A 16,323-nucleotide genomic window follows, 5' to 3' on the forward strand; every position below is an offset into this window, starting at 1 on the left:
CACCAACCAAAAGATTGTGAAGCCTGGGAATGTTTCCGTTCCCCGGGTACGTGGAAAATGCTAAGTTGGCAGATGAGACTTTCAAATAAAGATGCAACTAGAATGAATGAATGAGAAAGAGGGGGTGAAAATGGTTACACTACTCAAAGAATATAACCAATGTCACTAAATGGTACATGTAGAAACCAATGAATATATATATGGTTTATGTATCTTTTAACAAATAAATAAAGTTATATTCCAACTTAAAAATCTCAAATCAGCTATCTTAGCAGTCTTATGTATACACACAAAGTTTACAATCTTCATATCATGAAGTGTCCCAAGTAATGCAAAATAATTCTTGCTACTCGCCCAGTGCATTTGTGATCAATGTGACATATGAGAATTCATTTTGGTATGCAGGTATACCCATCTTCTAGAAGCCTGACCACAGAAATAACCATCCAGTTACAATAAACTGCTTGAGAAAAATCTAAACATTAGCCAGTATGCTAATAAAGTATAACCAACTTTCAAACCAATCTAAAATGGTGTGATTATTATACTACATCAGCATAGACCTCTCAGTTCCACTGTGTACCTGCCTTCACATTTTTTGATCCTAAAAACTTACATCTGAAATCAAAATTACAATCTTTAAAGTTTAATTATGTTCTTCTTTCTAAAATCTTTCAAATTTCATCCCCAAAACTCAAATGAATCATCACCTAGAATTTTGGCGCTAGAAAGTCGCCCTTGGAAGTTCCTAAGTCTTAGCTCTTCATTTGAACTGGCTGTGAAATTAAGTAAAATTACGTGACTTGACTGAAGTAGGCAACAGACATAGGTCTTTTGATTTCTAACCCACACGTCCTGCCAATCAAACCAGCATTTTGAGCACATGGGCTGAAGAAATAACACTGAAACCTGTAACTATGTTAATGAAGCATGTACTGACAGCTGTTTTTCCAGTTACACAACAGATTATCTAGGGATCAGTTAACCTTCCATTCCAGTAGAACCCTTAAGAGATTTTTGAGAAAACAGAGAATACAAGTGAAGTGGCCACAGAACACTGCAAAACTCAGTCTAACCAATCCAGTGATTCTAAAGCTTTTCTTTCACCCCAAACTCCAATCCTTAGCACCTCCACACCACAGAAAACAAACTGAAAAATCACAAGGGACAAACTGAAAATATTAGGATTCAAAAGGAGCCCCTCCCCAAGAAAACCAAACTCAGTGACAATAATTTGCTGTACATGCAAAGCAACCCTACAGGACAGGGCAGAGCTGCCCCTGTGGGTTTCAGAGACTGTAACTCTTTACTGGAGTTTCAGAAAGTTTCTTCTTTCGCTTAGAAAGTCTTCTTTCTCTCTCAGAGTCCCTGGTGATTTTGAACTGCTGGTCTCATGGCCAGCAGCCCAACGAGTAACCGCTACACCACCAGGGCTCCCTAAAAGGAATCCCTGAAATCATATACAAAATGCATGCAGCTACACTGATCCTCAAAAGTATTCAAAAATTCACAGAAATAAAGCACCACTATTCTAACCTCACCAATCTTTAACAAATATTCAGCTGTGAAATAAGTTAATATCGCACGAAGGGTCGTACATTTTTAACTAACCAGAAATGCAAAGTGTCTGTTATCCCCCTTTTCTAAAACTTTTTCCTTTTCTACAATATATAATAAATCAATAACTATTGAAAATACAGGAAGTGGTAGAGACCATGACTACCTTCTACATAAATTAAAGGAAAGAGTTAAATTAGTTCTTCAAATGAGTATTCAGAGTCTGGTAAGCAGTCATATCCATAAAACCAAAATAGAAAGGTAAAATTTGCCAAATTACTCTAATTGAGAGCTCACAACATATAAAATTAATCAGCCACTATCTTAAGAAAAAAACATGAACACATTTTCAATTAAGATTTCGGCATGTTGAATAATTTCAACTTTCTACATACCATGTATAGGTGAGCCCGGAGGTATAAATGGCTATGTATTGGGCTGCTAACCACAAGGTCAGCAGTCCAAAGCTACCAGTCACTCCTTAGGAAAAAGATAAGGCTTTCTACTGCCATATTGATTTACAGTCTCGGAAAATCACAGGGATATTTCTATCTTGTCCTATACAATAACTATGAGTCAAAATCGACTTGTTTTTGGTTTGATACTGAGAGGAGATCTGGTGGTGTAGTGGTTATGCATTGAGCTATAAACTGCAAAGGAAGCAGTTCAAAATCACTCGGGATAAAGATGAGGCTTTCTAAACCCAAAAAGAGTTAGTCTCGGAAACCCACAGGAGCAGTTCTACTCTGTCCTAATTGGGTCACTATGAGTCAAAATTGACTTGATTGTAGAGTGACACCATACATAGGAGCCCTGGTAGCTAACTGCAAGGTTACAATTTCAAACACACCAGCTGTTCAGAAGAACAATGAGGCTGTATGCTAAGAAACCCAGAGGGGTAGGTTCTACTCTGTTCTGTATGAGTTGGAATAGCATGAGTTTCTACCATATATAGGCGTCCTAGTGGTGTGGTGGATTAAGTGTTGAGCTGTTAAAACTAAAAGGTCTGACTGAGACTGACCCAGCAGCCAACCCACAAGTTGTGGCAATTTGATTCTATAAAAATTTATAGCCTCAGAATCCCTACAGATCAGTTCTAACAACAGGGTCGTTATAAATCAGAAATCAAATTGAATGCAGTGGGATTATATCATGTACAAAGAGTCTTCAAAAAGTTCCTTGGATGAGGGGTGGGGAGGGAGGGGGAAAAATGAGGAGCTGATACCAAGGACTCAAGTAGAAAGCAAATGTTTTGAGGATGATGATGGCAACAAATGTACAAATGTGCTTGACACAATGGATGGATGTATGAATTGTGATGAGTTGTACAAGCCCCCAATAAAATTTTTTTTTAAAGTTCATTAGAAAATGCATATTATGGGGAGTGCAGAGTGGAGATCCAAAGCCCATTAGTAGGCCACTGGAGATCCCCTTGCAGAGGGGTCTCGGGGAGGAGACGAGCCAGTCAGGGTGCGATGTAACAACGATGAGAAATACAACCTTCCTCTAGTTCCTAAAGGTTTCCTCCCCGCCCCCACTACCATGACTCGAATTCTATTTTGCAAGACTGGCTAGACCAGAGGAGGTACACTGGTACAGATAGGAACTGAAAATACAGGGAATCCAGGACGGATGAGCCCTATAGGACCAGTGGTATGAGTGGCAAAACAGAGAGGGTAAAGGGAGAATGAGTAGGAAAGAGGGAACCGATTACATGGAACTGTGTGTGACCTCCTCCCTGGGGGACAGACAACCAAAAAGTGGATGAAGGGAGACGTCGGACAGGGCAAGATATGACAAAATACCCATTTATAAACTATCAAGGGCTCATGCGGGAGGGGGGAGCGGGGAGGGAGGGGAAAAATGAGGACCTAATGTCGGGGGTTTCAACGGAGAGAAAATGTTTTGAGAAACGATGTACAAATGCGCTTTACACAATTGATGTGTGTATGGATTGGGATAACAGTTGTATGAGCCCCTAATAAAATGTTAAAAAAAAGAAAAAAAAGAAAATAAATAAATAAATAAAATAAAAAACAAAACAAAACAAAAAGATCCCGAAGGGAAGATATACTGACAAAAAAAAAAGAAAATGCATATTATGATAAAACTATGCCTAACTTTTTTTTTTTCACCAAAATTAACTCATACTAATTTGTTAAACATGTCTGAATAGGGTATAGTTCGTGGCATTAAGAAAACAATGATTTGAAAAGAGGGCCTATTAGAACAGAAATTTTGCTAAAATTGAAGCAAGAACAAACAGCGTATGTCTGATGAAAGCTTAGATGCAATGTTGAAATCATTCAGGCTTTACAGAAAGTTTGTGGGACAATGCCCTAAAGAAATATCAGTTTCAAAATGGATATTTCATTTCAAAAAACAAGGCAATATTGAAACTCAGATGGACTAAATGGTTGCTGTATCATTGCTTAATAAAGTGTCTTACTTTGATAGAACTTACCGTATGTGCTCGAGCATAAGCCAAGTTTTTTCCGCACATTTTTAATGCAGTTTTTGTGGTAAAATTAGGTGTCTCAACTGATATTTGGGTCGCCTTATACTCAAGGATATACGGTATGTTGAGAAATAGTTTATATTTACTTTTCTTTCATTTCCATATTTCTACAAACTTTAAGAACTCTCATCATATAAACAGCCCTGGTGGCACATTTAAGAGCATGGCTGTTAACTGAAAAGCCAGTGGTTTAACGCCACCAATGGCTCCAAGAAAGATCTAGTTAAAATGCTTCCATAAAGATTCCAAATCAAAACTAAACATACTGATTTCCACTCAGAGAGATGCGGTAAAACTACCCCCTTTGGGTTTTTGAGACTGTAAATCTTTGTGAGAGTAAACCATCTCATCTTTCTCCTGTGTAGCAACTGATGGGGTCAGCAGCCCACCCCATACCTACAATGCCATCAAGGCAATTCGTAAAGATTATAGCCTTGAAAATACTAGGGAGCAGTTCTCTACTCTGCCCTACAGGGTTTGCTCTATCATAGCATAGGGTTTGGTTTGAGTATAGGAAATATAAAAGAAACCACAACATCAAAACAACTTCATCACTCAAACCAATCACTTCAACTTTCTTACTAGTTAATTGAAAAAGAACTCACAAACTCGAGACAGTTCAACATACAAACCCTATTTCCACAGAGTAAGAACTAAACTTAACAAAAGCATTTTAACAACTTATATATAGTATTATTTTAAACAGGAGGGGAAAAAATCCACCCCACACTACAAAAACATACTCAATAAAGTCGTATTAGTGGCTGCCTCTAATGATAAAAACTAAGTAACTAGGAAATGGTATGGGGGGGAGATTTTTCACTGCAGCATCATTTATTTAACTTTTCAATTTTGTACTATATACAGGTAAGGAAACAGTAGGGGCTATATCTGGCCAACCCTAGCTATTCAAGGAAGAGAAGAATACACATCTGCCCATACATGACTACTATGAGGCAGATCAGACATGCTTGTCAACCCTCTCACTTCCTTTATTCTGAAGCCAACTAACCCCCATCCCCCACCCCACCCCCACCCCTGCCATATGTATACACACACCTCCACGCAGAACTCAAAAGAAAATACTTCTTGATTATGGGATTTATTAGGAAGGCAGGATCAAAAACATTGAGATACAGCCCTTTTGTCTGCCGAATCTCTTCTCAGCCTTCCAAGCCAGAAGACAGGTCTCACTCTAGTCCTCAGTCACATCCCCTCCACCCCTAACGCCACCTCCACCCTGCTTGGGCAAGTGTTACAAAGCTCTTTTACACTGATAGATGTCCAAATGGAACCTCACTCTTCAAGTCAGACTCCTGGCCAAAGGCACAAAGTTTTCCTAGTTCTGGAAGCCAACCACTCCCTCTCGTCGTGTGGGTACTATGGCCTCTGGTACTGCTTCCACTTGTAACAGCCACTTTCCGCAGGGTTCTCATACACACTCCACTGGTGGCTCGTCTTTCTTCCAGGTCATGGGAATTCTCTGTTCTAATTCAGAAATGGCTCACTTTGTACTCGGTGATGGCAAAACTGACCAGTCCTCTACCTTATTTGCATGCTACCACTAGATCACTTGGTGGGAGTTACTAAGATTATAAGAGTTCTACCAAGCAATTTCAGAAGTATTCAAAAGAATTACCGGAAGGTATTTCAAAAGTCAAAGGCAAATTATGGCTGCAATTAGAATGATGACAGTGAGGATTAAGAGAAACAAACATGTGAGATTTATTCAAAATGTGGAAATAACAAGACTTGGCAACTACTGGAACTTGTTAGGTTAAGAAAAGGAGTCAAAAATTACTCCAAGATTTCTATCATGGGTTTCTAGCAAGTGTTGTTTACTAAGATAAGAACATTAAAGATAAAAATACTCAGTTTGCCTGTGTTCAGTTTAGAGTGCCTAGTAGAGTAGTCATGTAGGCAAATAAGGTATACAGGCAATTTCATGGTTAAAGAAAATAAGGCCTAAAAAGACAAACATTCAAAGCTTAGCTAAAAGGAAATAGGGTTGCAAAGGAAACAGATGCGGTCAGATAGAAAACAAAGTCTACGTGGTGTTATAAACGCCAAGGTAAGGCTATTTCAAGAAATCGCAAATCTGCCTCCATCTCTCCATTCTTAAACTACAGTCTTAGTTTAAAACTGTCCTTTCCAAGATTATAATGGTTACTGTGCCCTAAGAACCTTTCTTACCAGGTCCAATGCCATATAACTCTACATGTATTTATTTTCAACACAAGAGGCAAGATTCTACAAGAAATTCATTACCACTTCCATTTTACAGATGAGAAAACTGAGCCTCAGAAAAATAATTTGCCCATGAGGAGGAGCTGATCCCAAGGGATCAATGGAAAGTAAATGTCTAAGAAAAGAACGATGGAATACATGTAAGAATTTGTCAGGTACAATTGATGTATGGTTTGCAACAAGAGTTGTAAGAGCCCTCAATAAAATGGGAAAATAAATAAATATCTAATGTGTGGCAGAAACAAAACTCTACTCTAGAATCTATGCATTACTATCTACCCAACAATACTTTACAATCAGGTCCTCTCACTTGCCCAAGTATCCTCCTCATTGTGGTAAGGTCAACTCCCCTGATTAAAGAGCTGAATTCAATGATCCCTCCCCCACCCCCCACCCTCCAAACTCCGGACTGTCTACCTTCACATACACCTCCTCCAAATCCCAGAGACCTTATACACCCTCAACTCACAATACATCAAACATCATTTAACTACGTATTTCCAATTCTGTCCACTTTTCTTGCTACACCTGGTAAACTACTTATGTTTCATAATCAAGACCAAATGCTACTTGAATGTAACTGGGCATTCTCTCTCATCTACTTCTACAGTCAAAATTGCTACTAAATGTGAACTGTTGAAGATAGGAATTCATTAAACTATCCTCAAATACATGTGCATATTTTCAAATATCCATAACAAAATGTTTTAAACGCTTCAATTGCCCTATCAACTGAGCAATCATACCACTTTACATATACCTTTCTTGTTGTGCTTAATTACATATGATCACTCCTAACCCTCAACCTGTCTGTCTCTCACCCAAACTGCAAGGCCAGAGGTCAGACCTTAAAGGGTTGTCCCAGGACCTGGCAGACTTCAATGATGTTTCATGAATCAACCGAGCAATGCAAAAGTTTATCTAGCTCTTACTCTGAAAATTCTCATTTATTTTAACTACTGTAGTCAGGAACAAAATTTCCTAATATAAACTACTTAGACAGACTAATACCACTAATATTCACAATATTCTTAAGAGAAATTAGCTTTTTTGTTACTGGAAGACTCCTACCACAAAATCAAGTATAAACTCCCATCATATACAAAGGGGCTCCAAAAACTGTGGATAAATTCTACTATGTTTTTTGTTTTTTTTAAGAGAAATACTGGTTTTAATTAAACTCTTGGCATCCATCATCTTGCTGCCTAAAAATTTTGGGAAACTATCTTTTAATGCCAATTTCCCACAAACTTTTTGAAGCCCCTTTGTATATGATGGGAGTCTATACTTTGTCAGCGTAAAGTATCTCCTTTCTATTCATTTCCTGAGCAAGTTATTACTAACTACCAGAAACAGAAAACAAGATCCATGGATACTTGATTATAAATTATCTTTACCTTTAATGGCACTGTGACTGTTTCAAAGTGTCCTTATTATTTACAAACTGATTTGTGGATTAAGTCATGTGACTGATATCTGAATTTATTTCAAAATAACAAGGGCAAGATACAGATGAAACATCAAGACTGGTCATGAATTGAAAATTGTTGAAGCTGGTGATGATTGATTGGTTTATATTCTCACTTTTGAAAACAGTAAAAAAATTTCCTAACAAAATAAGAAGGCTCTTGCAGAGGGGTCTCGAGGAGGAGAGGAGCCAGTCAGGGTGTGATGTAGCTACAATGAAAAATACAACTTCCCTCTAGTTCCTAAATGCTTCCCCGCCTCCCCCCATCATGATCCAAATTCTACCTTTCAAGTCTGGCTAGACCAAGAGGATGTACACTGGTACAGATATGAACTGAAAACACGGAATCCAGAGCGAATGATCCCTTCAGGACCAGTGGTGTGAGTGGCGATTCTGGGAGGGTAGAGGAAGAGAGGGATGGAAAGAGGGAACTGATTACAAGGACCTATATGTGACCTCCTCCCTGGGGGACGGACAACCAGAAAAGTGGGTGAAGGTAGACGTTGGACAGGGCAAGATATGACAAAATAACAACTGATAAATTATCAAGGGCTCACGTAGGAGGGGGGAGCGGGAGGGAGGGGAAAAAATGAGGACCTGATGACGGGGGCTTAAGTGGAAAGCAAATGTTTTGAGAATGATGAGGGCAATGAATGCACAAATGTGCTTTACACATTTGATGTATGTATGGATTGTGATAAGAGCTGTATGAGCCCCTAATAAAAAGATTAAAAAAATATATGAAGGCTCTAATGGACACATGTGATAGATCGACAATCTGAAAGTAAGCCTTTGTTCAAAATTGTTTCTTCCACTGTCCTAAATTAAAATGAGTTGGATGCCTTACATAATACCCTTAACTATACTAAATCCAAATCTCCCTGACAATAAACTTAGTAATACCTTCTTTTACAAGGGGGCTTCAAAAAGATGGTGGAAAAATGACACGAAAAGTTAATAGATTTATTCCACAAACTTTTTGAAGTCCTCTGTATTTATTCTAACAGAGACAGATGAAAGATAAAGCTGTAATACATACACAACTCAGCGTCAAAGAACAACCATGAATCTGAGAAAACATCATAACATGTACGAACCTGAAAGACATTATGCTGAGGGAAGTCAGTCACAAACGGATAAATATATTAAGAGATCCCTATTATAAAAAGTCAAGAAAGTTTTCGTACTAGAATAAATATTGATGGTTAACGGGTAGAAGGTGAAGCGATGGGGGGGAATCAATTACTAACTAGAAAGTCAAACTTAAAAAAACAAACTCACTGCCATTCTGACTCACAGCAAACCCTACAGGACAGGGTAGAGCTGACTCTGTGGGTTTCCCAGACTATCTCTTTCTAGGATTAGAAAATCCTCTTCTCTCTTATGCAAAGGGAATGATGATTTCACACTGCTAACCTTGTGGTTAGCAACCCTATGGGTAACTGCTACACCACCAGGACTAGATACCTATTAACTGAGATGAAGAGGAAGTTAATATACAATAAGGAGGAGGTCAGCCAAAAATTAAGCCGTCAGGAGAAGATACTGAGAGGAATGCAAGCAACAAAAGTACATACTGTTTGTTATATATGTATGTGGATCATCATGAAGACTGAAAGGGTGTGGGGGAGAGAATGGAAGTAAACTATACCAACAAATATACTTATTTACATATTTGACAGGATATTTCTTTTTTTTTAAATCACTTTACTAGGGGCTCTTACACCTCTTATCCCAATCCATACATATATCCATTGTCAAGTACATTTGTACATATGTTGCTATCATTTTCAAAACATTTTCTTTCTACTTGAGCCCTTGGTATCAGCTCCTCATTTTTCCCCTCCCCTCCCCCAACTCAGGATATTTCTACATGAGTGCTTACTTGTGCTGAAAAAATATCCATGAACATGGGGGAGCATATAGGAGGCAATTATAAAAACTTCTTAAACATAACCAAATACCTTGAAGAAATGAGTTGCTAGGCCTAAGAACTCAAGACCAGTCTCTAGAGACACCAAGGTAAACTGGAATGGCAGAGTCCACAAAGACAATGTTCTGCATCATACTTTGGTGAGTAGTGACTAGTGAGTGGCCCTTAGTTAGTGGCGTAACAGGTTATGAGTTGGGCTGCTAACCCAGGCACGATATTAGCAGTTTGAAAACACTAGCCACTCTGCGGGAGAACGATGAGGATTTGTATCCCATAAAGAGTTAACAGCCTCGATTTGTATCTCATAAAGAGTTACAGTCTCGGAAACTCACAGCAGGCATACTCTGTCTTATGCGGCAGCTGTGAGTTAGAATTGACTAGATGGCAGTAGAGTTTTGAGTCCATGACTTAAATTTCAGCCAAACATGTCTATATGAGGATGGATAACACTTGGACAGTATGCACTCCTTAGAATAGTGAATCGTTTGAAACCAAAGGGGCATCATTTGCCCAGGGACAAATTTCAGATGGGAAAGGGAAAAAAAAACCAAACCCACTGTCATCAAGTCTATACTGATGACTCATAGACACTCCATTAGGGCAGGGTAAAACTGCCCCTGTGAGTTTTTGAGACTTCAATGATTTAAGAGTAGAAAGTCCTGTCTTTCTCCCAAGAAGCGGCTGGTGGTTTTGAACTATGGCAGTCTTACACATAACCACTATGCTACCAGAGATCCTTAGGACAGAAGGAGTGAAAGCAGGATAAGGAGTATTATACTATGGGGACTGTAATCAATGATATACAGCAAATGTATGTATGAACTGTTGAATGGAAAACTAATTTGCTCTGTAAGCCTTCACCTAATTCATTGTTTTTAAGAATACAACTCCAGTCTGCAACTCTTCACAACACGGACACCATATAGTTTAAGCAATGTAGAGGAATAAAAAAAGGAAAAAATGGATACAAGCAGGGAGGAGAATATATAGAAGTGGCAAATAACTCATAAATTAGTTTATGTATATTCCTACCTGTCCAGGGGATTGATCTTAATTAGATCCTAAATGTCAGCCAGGGCCAAATCAGGTCCAAAAGTAAAGTAAGCAATGTAAAAGATACTAATAATCAGAATAAACAATAAATACAATGCTTATCAGAAAGCCACCTCAAACATAAAAAGTAGAACCTAATCGGTACATCTCTATTTCATTTGACCTTACTCATTCAAAGACCACCAAGTTCAAAAGTATCCCAAGATTTAACAATAAATCTTTGACATATATCTAACCATAGAAACAGTGGTTTAATAATATTCTGATCTACTCATTGTCAAAATACTTATAACATTATTTTTAAAGTCAATTGTAAAAGAAATAAGACATCACACAAATCTTTTTAGTTTAAAATCTTTCCTTCCCCTAATCCCATAGGTTTTTGTACTCTAAGATGACTTATTAACTGCTTCTTGACTATATCTGTCCAAAACTGTCAGAGAATTTCTTAAAAATTGTTGCATGAACAGTCAATCAAGGATCGCAAGAAACCATTACAAAAATAAATATTACTAAAAACAAGATCAGGAAAGGACAAAACATCAGCGCAGCCTCTGCATATCTGCTAAAAGCTAAAATCTGGTTATTAAATGTCTTCCTAATACAAAATTAAAAGGCAGATTGCTAGTATCTGATCAAGAAACACCAACTCTAAAAACAAAGAAGTAACAATCAGATTCTGCTAATGGGAAAGAGCCTTTCCATCTTACAACTTGACAAACTGACCTTTATCATACATTTCCAAAGTACTTCACATTTTTCTTCTGCCCCTAATGTTCCTGTGTCAGTCAGGAAGCCACCCTTCTATTTCATCCTTCTTAGGAACTGAAGCTCAACAAAGGCAAGGTATAGACAGCTATCTTCCTATTCCCTTAATTTAAGGTTTAAACACTTAGCACATATTCAAATATTTGTAGCTTAGTTTCTATGAGACTTCATGTAAGGATATAAAACTGTCAATTATTCTTTCATTAAATAAACTCCATTAATTAACTAGTCTACAAATACATGTGAGCCCTAAATAGCCTAACCGCCATTTCAGTTCTTAGACAATCTGGTGGTATTTTCTTAACATAAATTAGCTCTCTGGATACCACATTTCAAAAATATTACTAATAATGCACAGTGTTATCAGTCATCAACATAAATTCCAAAGAGCTCAAAGTAGCACTATGGATTTCAAAGTAAAAGTAAACTTCAAAAATCCTTTCAAATATGTTATACCAGTAGTAAATAAACAGAAACTAAAAGTCATATAATCTAAGTTAGAAAAAGAACTTTTCCTCTGTAGCTAGCCAAACACGGAATCTTCACTTGGTTTAAAGTATGTGACCCATCATTTCACATATGTAATTGATCTCTTAGGTATCTCTTAACAACCTAAAATATTAAAGATAGCAGTCAAATGTTTCCTAGTCATTTCAATTTGTAATTGATTCTACAAAAATAGCTACTCAGGGAAGGAGAAAAAAGAACTTCAAAGTGCCTGTTTAGAGTTAAGAGCTCAGCAGTTCTAATTTGTGCCTAAATATGCAAATATTCTCTGTAGTTTCTTAGTGTATTTTTTTCACCAGGATTATTAAAATCTTAGGAAATGCACTATACTTTCCCATGTAGAAACATGAGACTTTGTCCAAGTAATAAGAATTATGACTGCTTAGAGAAAAAATTTCCAAACCAGTAACTATTTTTTAAAACATATCAAGTTAAAGAACTAGTTTCAAAGTACAACATATTCCTGTGATTCATTTCATAACCCAAATGCTAACCACCTTCAACCCTGGAAATAACATATCCCTTTAAATACCAGCAACAGAAAACATCATACAGAATGGTTTTAATCAAGATCCAAATATCACTGTAATAAAGCAACATCTAAAACTGACTTAATAATCCTCCCCACCACCATCATTTACATATAAGTAAGCCAAAGTTAATATATGCTTTAATGGATCTTAAACACCTCCACTATGCCAAAAATGAAAATCCCAGCTAATTTAAATACTATTATCTCCTAGGGCAGTGGTTCTCAACCTTCCTAATGCCATTTTAATACAGTTCCTCATGTCGTGGTGACGTCCGTTCCCCCCCCCAAGCATAAAATTATTTTCATTGCTACTTCACAACTGTAATTTTGCTACTGTTATGAATCGGGCGACCCCTGTGAAAGGGTCGTTTGACCCCCAAAGGGGTCGTGACCCGCAGGTTGAGAACCACTGTCCTAGGGGGGAAAAAAAGCACATACATTCTTAAATGGTAAACAATCTGCAACTTCTTCTAAATAGTTTACATAATCTTCCTAACAATAAATAGGGTACTTTTTTAAAAGTTCCAACAAAATAAGAACACACTTACATTGAGATGAAGCTATTTCAAATGACTATGAATATTTCAGCAATAGTTCTCATCAGACAAAATCCTCCACCAGCCCTCTACCACTGCATTACAATTATGCTTTGTAGTATTACTACATACATTTACACTATTTTATACTTTGATTCAAATTCCTTATATCTTAGTGAAAACAACATTAGGCCAAAAGGCTTGACACGCACTAAAAGACTCAGAATAATTTCTTTCAAAATATTTTACTTCTTAATGATTCAATAACTACACTGTAATTTAAAAATAAGAACCTTGAAAATGACAATACCAGAAAGTTAAGGGTCAACATTAATTGGAAGAGCAAAGTCCTCAAGCTCATGCCATATTTCAAGAACTCTGATTAAGCAACCACTAACTATTTGCATCCTTAAGGATATTACAATAAAAGTCATATACTATATTACCAATCTACTTTGCAATACCAAACCATGCTATAAATCAAATAGCAATTCTACAAACAAAACTTCTTGCAGTGATTCTAATGTGAGTCGTACAAAAATTCAGACATGAGAAATCAGTGGTTTGCCTGTAAAAGGAATGTATGTTTGGAAGTAAGTAAGAGATGTTCATTAAATGTTTTAAACTATCCAAAGCTTAGAGTTTAGATTTTTAATCCAATTATGAAAGAATTTTTTTTTGGGGGGGGAAAAAGAATTTTTGAAAGCAAGTAGCAAAGAATGAAGTTTTTTGTCAGAAAGAAAAGTTATACAAACTTCAAGCTAGTAAACTTGCCTTTTGGGAGGGATAGGTTAGGTGGCATGACAAAAATCACAGCTAAGAAAATTCCATTACCCATCCACAGGTAAGTAGACTGAACATAACTCTGGGTAGAAAAAAGGCTATTAGTCTTAAGACTTTCAAAAAATAATAATTCTGAAACCAACATGGCTCAACAATCCACAATAAAATACTGTTCTCCAAGACAGTGAAAATGATTAATGGAATTAAATAATTCAATGCTTCCTTCCCGATCAGATCATTCATCCTATTCAGACACAGAATGCCAAGCTTTACATTACATGACACTGGTATGTTCAGGCACACATTGCAGCAATGAGGCTGCAATGAGTATGAGGTTGCATGCAGATTCCAGAATGTTTTATTTTACACTTAAAGCAGTTACTACTTTAAAAATAAGACTAATAGGATTTGCTCTTGGCAGGTGGGATTTCACTAGCATAGGGTCTGAGTAGTGAAGTGTTTTGTTTTGCCTTTAGTTCAACAAAATACTTGGTAGTTAATCAAATTACTTCGGATTTTAAGAAGCTTCAATGCCGTCTCAAAACATAAGGAAGCTTAGTCAGATTCTCCAGCTTAAAATTTAACTGTATTCAAACATTAAGAAAGCAATGCACACCTTTACAAAAGAATACTTTTAAACGCTGACTTCCTTTAAACTTAAATTAAGCAGTACATAATAACTGCCGGATTCAACATTACAATCGAGCCCAATGTTAAGCACTATCCACTGTGAATTCATTTGAATATGTGCATTCTGAGACAATGTCAGCTAGCATCACCCACAGAAAACATCAGATTCCACGTTTTTCTTCATCATAACCAAAAGCAATAGATTTGGCCAAACTTTTCCAAATGAATTATCTTTTATTATCAACCCCAAGTTAAAGCACAATTATTCCAAAATAAATAATGTCCCTACATGAGCCAGAATCGACTCAATGGCAGTGAGTTTGTCTTTTGTTTTTTTTTGTTTTTAGTTTTACGTCTTTCATTCCATCTTTTAGAATGACAACAGATATCAAGTATTTTTGAATAAAGTTAAGTATTCAAGTTGAAATTGTTTTTGCAAAGCAGAATCATTGGTGCTAAAATCATTCCAGATCTAGTCGCTATTCGTCTTTCCGGTGATAATTTTTAAAGAAGTCAATGAATACCTACAGAATCAAAGTTTAATTCAATTTCTTGGCATCGGTCAAATGAACCGGGTTTATGAAAAAGGATTATTTTTGTTACGTTTTCCATCATTATTTGTCATCAGAACCCGCTTTATTTAGGTACTTTTAAATAAGAATAGAAGTATAATTACAGACAAAAGGAATAAGCGGCTCTGCAAAATAACTAGACAAAAACTCAGAACAATTTTTTTTAAATCAACCTAAGAATAAAATGCTAGACACTTCATCATTTCAATCTTCCTTCTCAAAATACAATAAAGCTAGATGTCAAATGCAGAGCTACTACTCATTCCAGTTGGAAAAGGAAATCTCTAAGGTTGCAACACCCAAAGCACACACTTCAAGTTTTCTGGTCCCAATTAAAAAGAAAGCATACAAATACCATTGCGATCAGATTTGAGGCAGGAGATGCAAACTGATGAGGACAGACTGAGACTCAGTCTTTGTTCAATAGCTTACAGATGGGTAACTAAAGGTGCTACAGGTTGATAAGCATTTACACCAAGCTTATGAATGCTGTTCCCAAGCATGGGGAAGGACCAAGAATTGTATTTGCAAACAATCTTGGATAATTTGTATTCAACACCAGCGAGCTACATACTGATGTTAAGGTCTATTCATCGCTACTATTTATTTCCATGTTTACCTCTCCTCCCTCCCCCAAACCACCCCCCCTTCACTTTCTCCTCCCACCCTGTCCCGCCATCTTGGGCCGATAGAAGCAGCCATTACTTAACTAAATGACAGTGCCAACAACTTTCCACACAAATAAACAGCGCCTACGACCTCAATCCCCTCGGCCTCCCCTGTCAGACACTCAGAAAACAAGGCTCCAGGTAGGAAACCCGGTCGCCCATAACTGCGATCTATCTACGGCAGCAAGACCCCAAAAGTAAACAAGTCACCTAACTTCAGGTAAAACACACAACAGTCGAAGACACACGGCAACACACCAATGCAACTCCGCCCTAAAACTGCCTGCAACTTCCCCCTTTGGGGAGCCGGGGGTTGTAATACAGACCCACGCGTAGGGAGCCCTAAGAGCTGCCTGAACGAAAGGGATGTTTTTTACAAGAGATTGTAAGCGTGCTAGGCAAGTCCGCCGGCAAGGTGGCACGCTCCGCTCGCCTCTGCCAGCCCCTGGCCCGCAGCGGGCCCCGCCGAGCCCGCCGGCGGCCCCGAGAAGCCGGAACCTGCAGCCAGCCCGGCGAGCCCGGCTCCGGAGCGCGGCCGCCCGGTGCCTCGG

General features: G+C 37.7%; 1 protein-coding gene across 1 annotated transcript in view; it reads right to left on the bottom strand.

The window, feature by feature from the left end:
- Positions 1 to 16,323, bottom strand: part of KDM6A (lysine demethylase 6A) — a 178,221-nt gene that overhangs the window by 160,948 nt on the left and 950 nt on the right. The window contains exon 2 of the mRNA XM_045288276.1: positions 16,150 to 16,318. Within this exon, the coding sequence (XP_045144211.1) occupies positions 16,150 to 16,318 (169 nt within the window). The remainder of the gene's footprint in view (positions 1 to 16,149; positions 16,319 to 16,323) is intronic.

Source organism: Echinops telfairi, unplaced genomic scaffold (assembly GCF_000313985.2).
Source record: "Echinops telfairi isolate 266 unplaced genomic scaffold, ASM31398v2 ScPeMD7_19;HRSCAF=73, whole genome shotgun sequence".
Taxonomy (NCBI): Eukaryota; Metazoa; Chordata; class Mammalia; order Afrosoricida; family Tenrecidae; genus Echinops; species Echinops telfairi.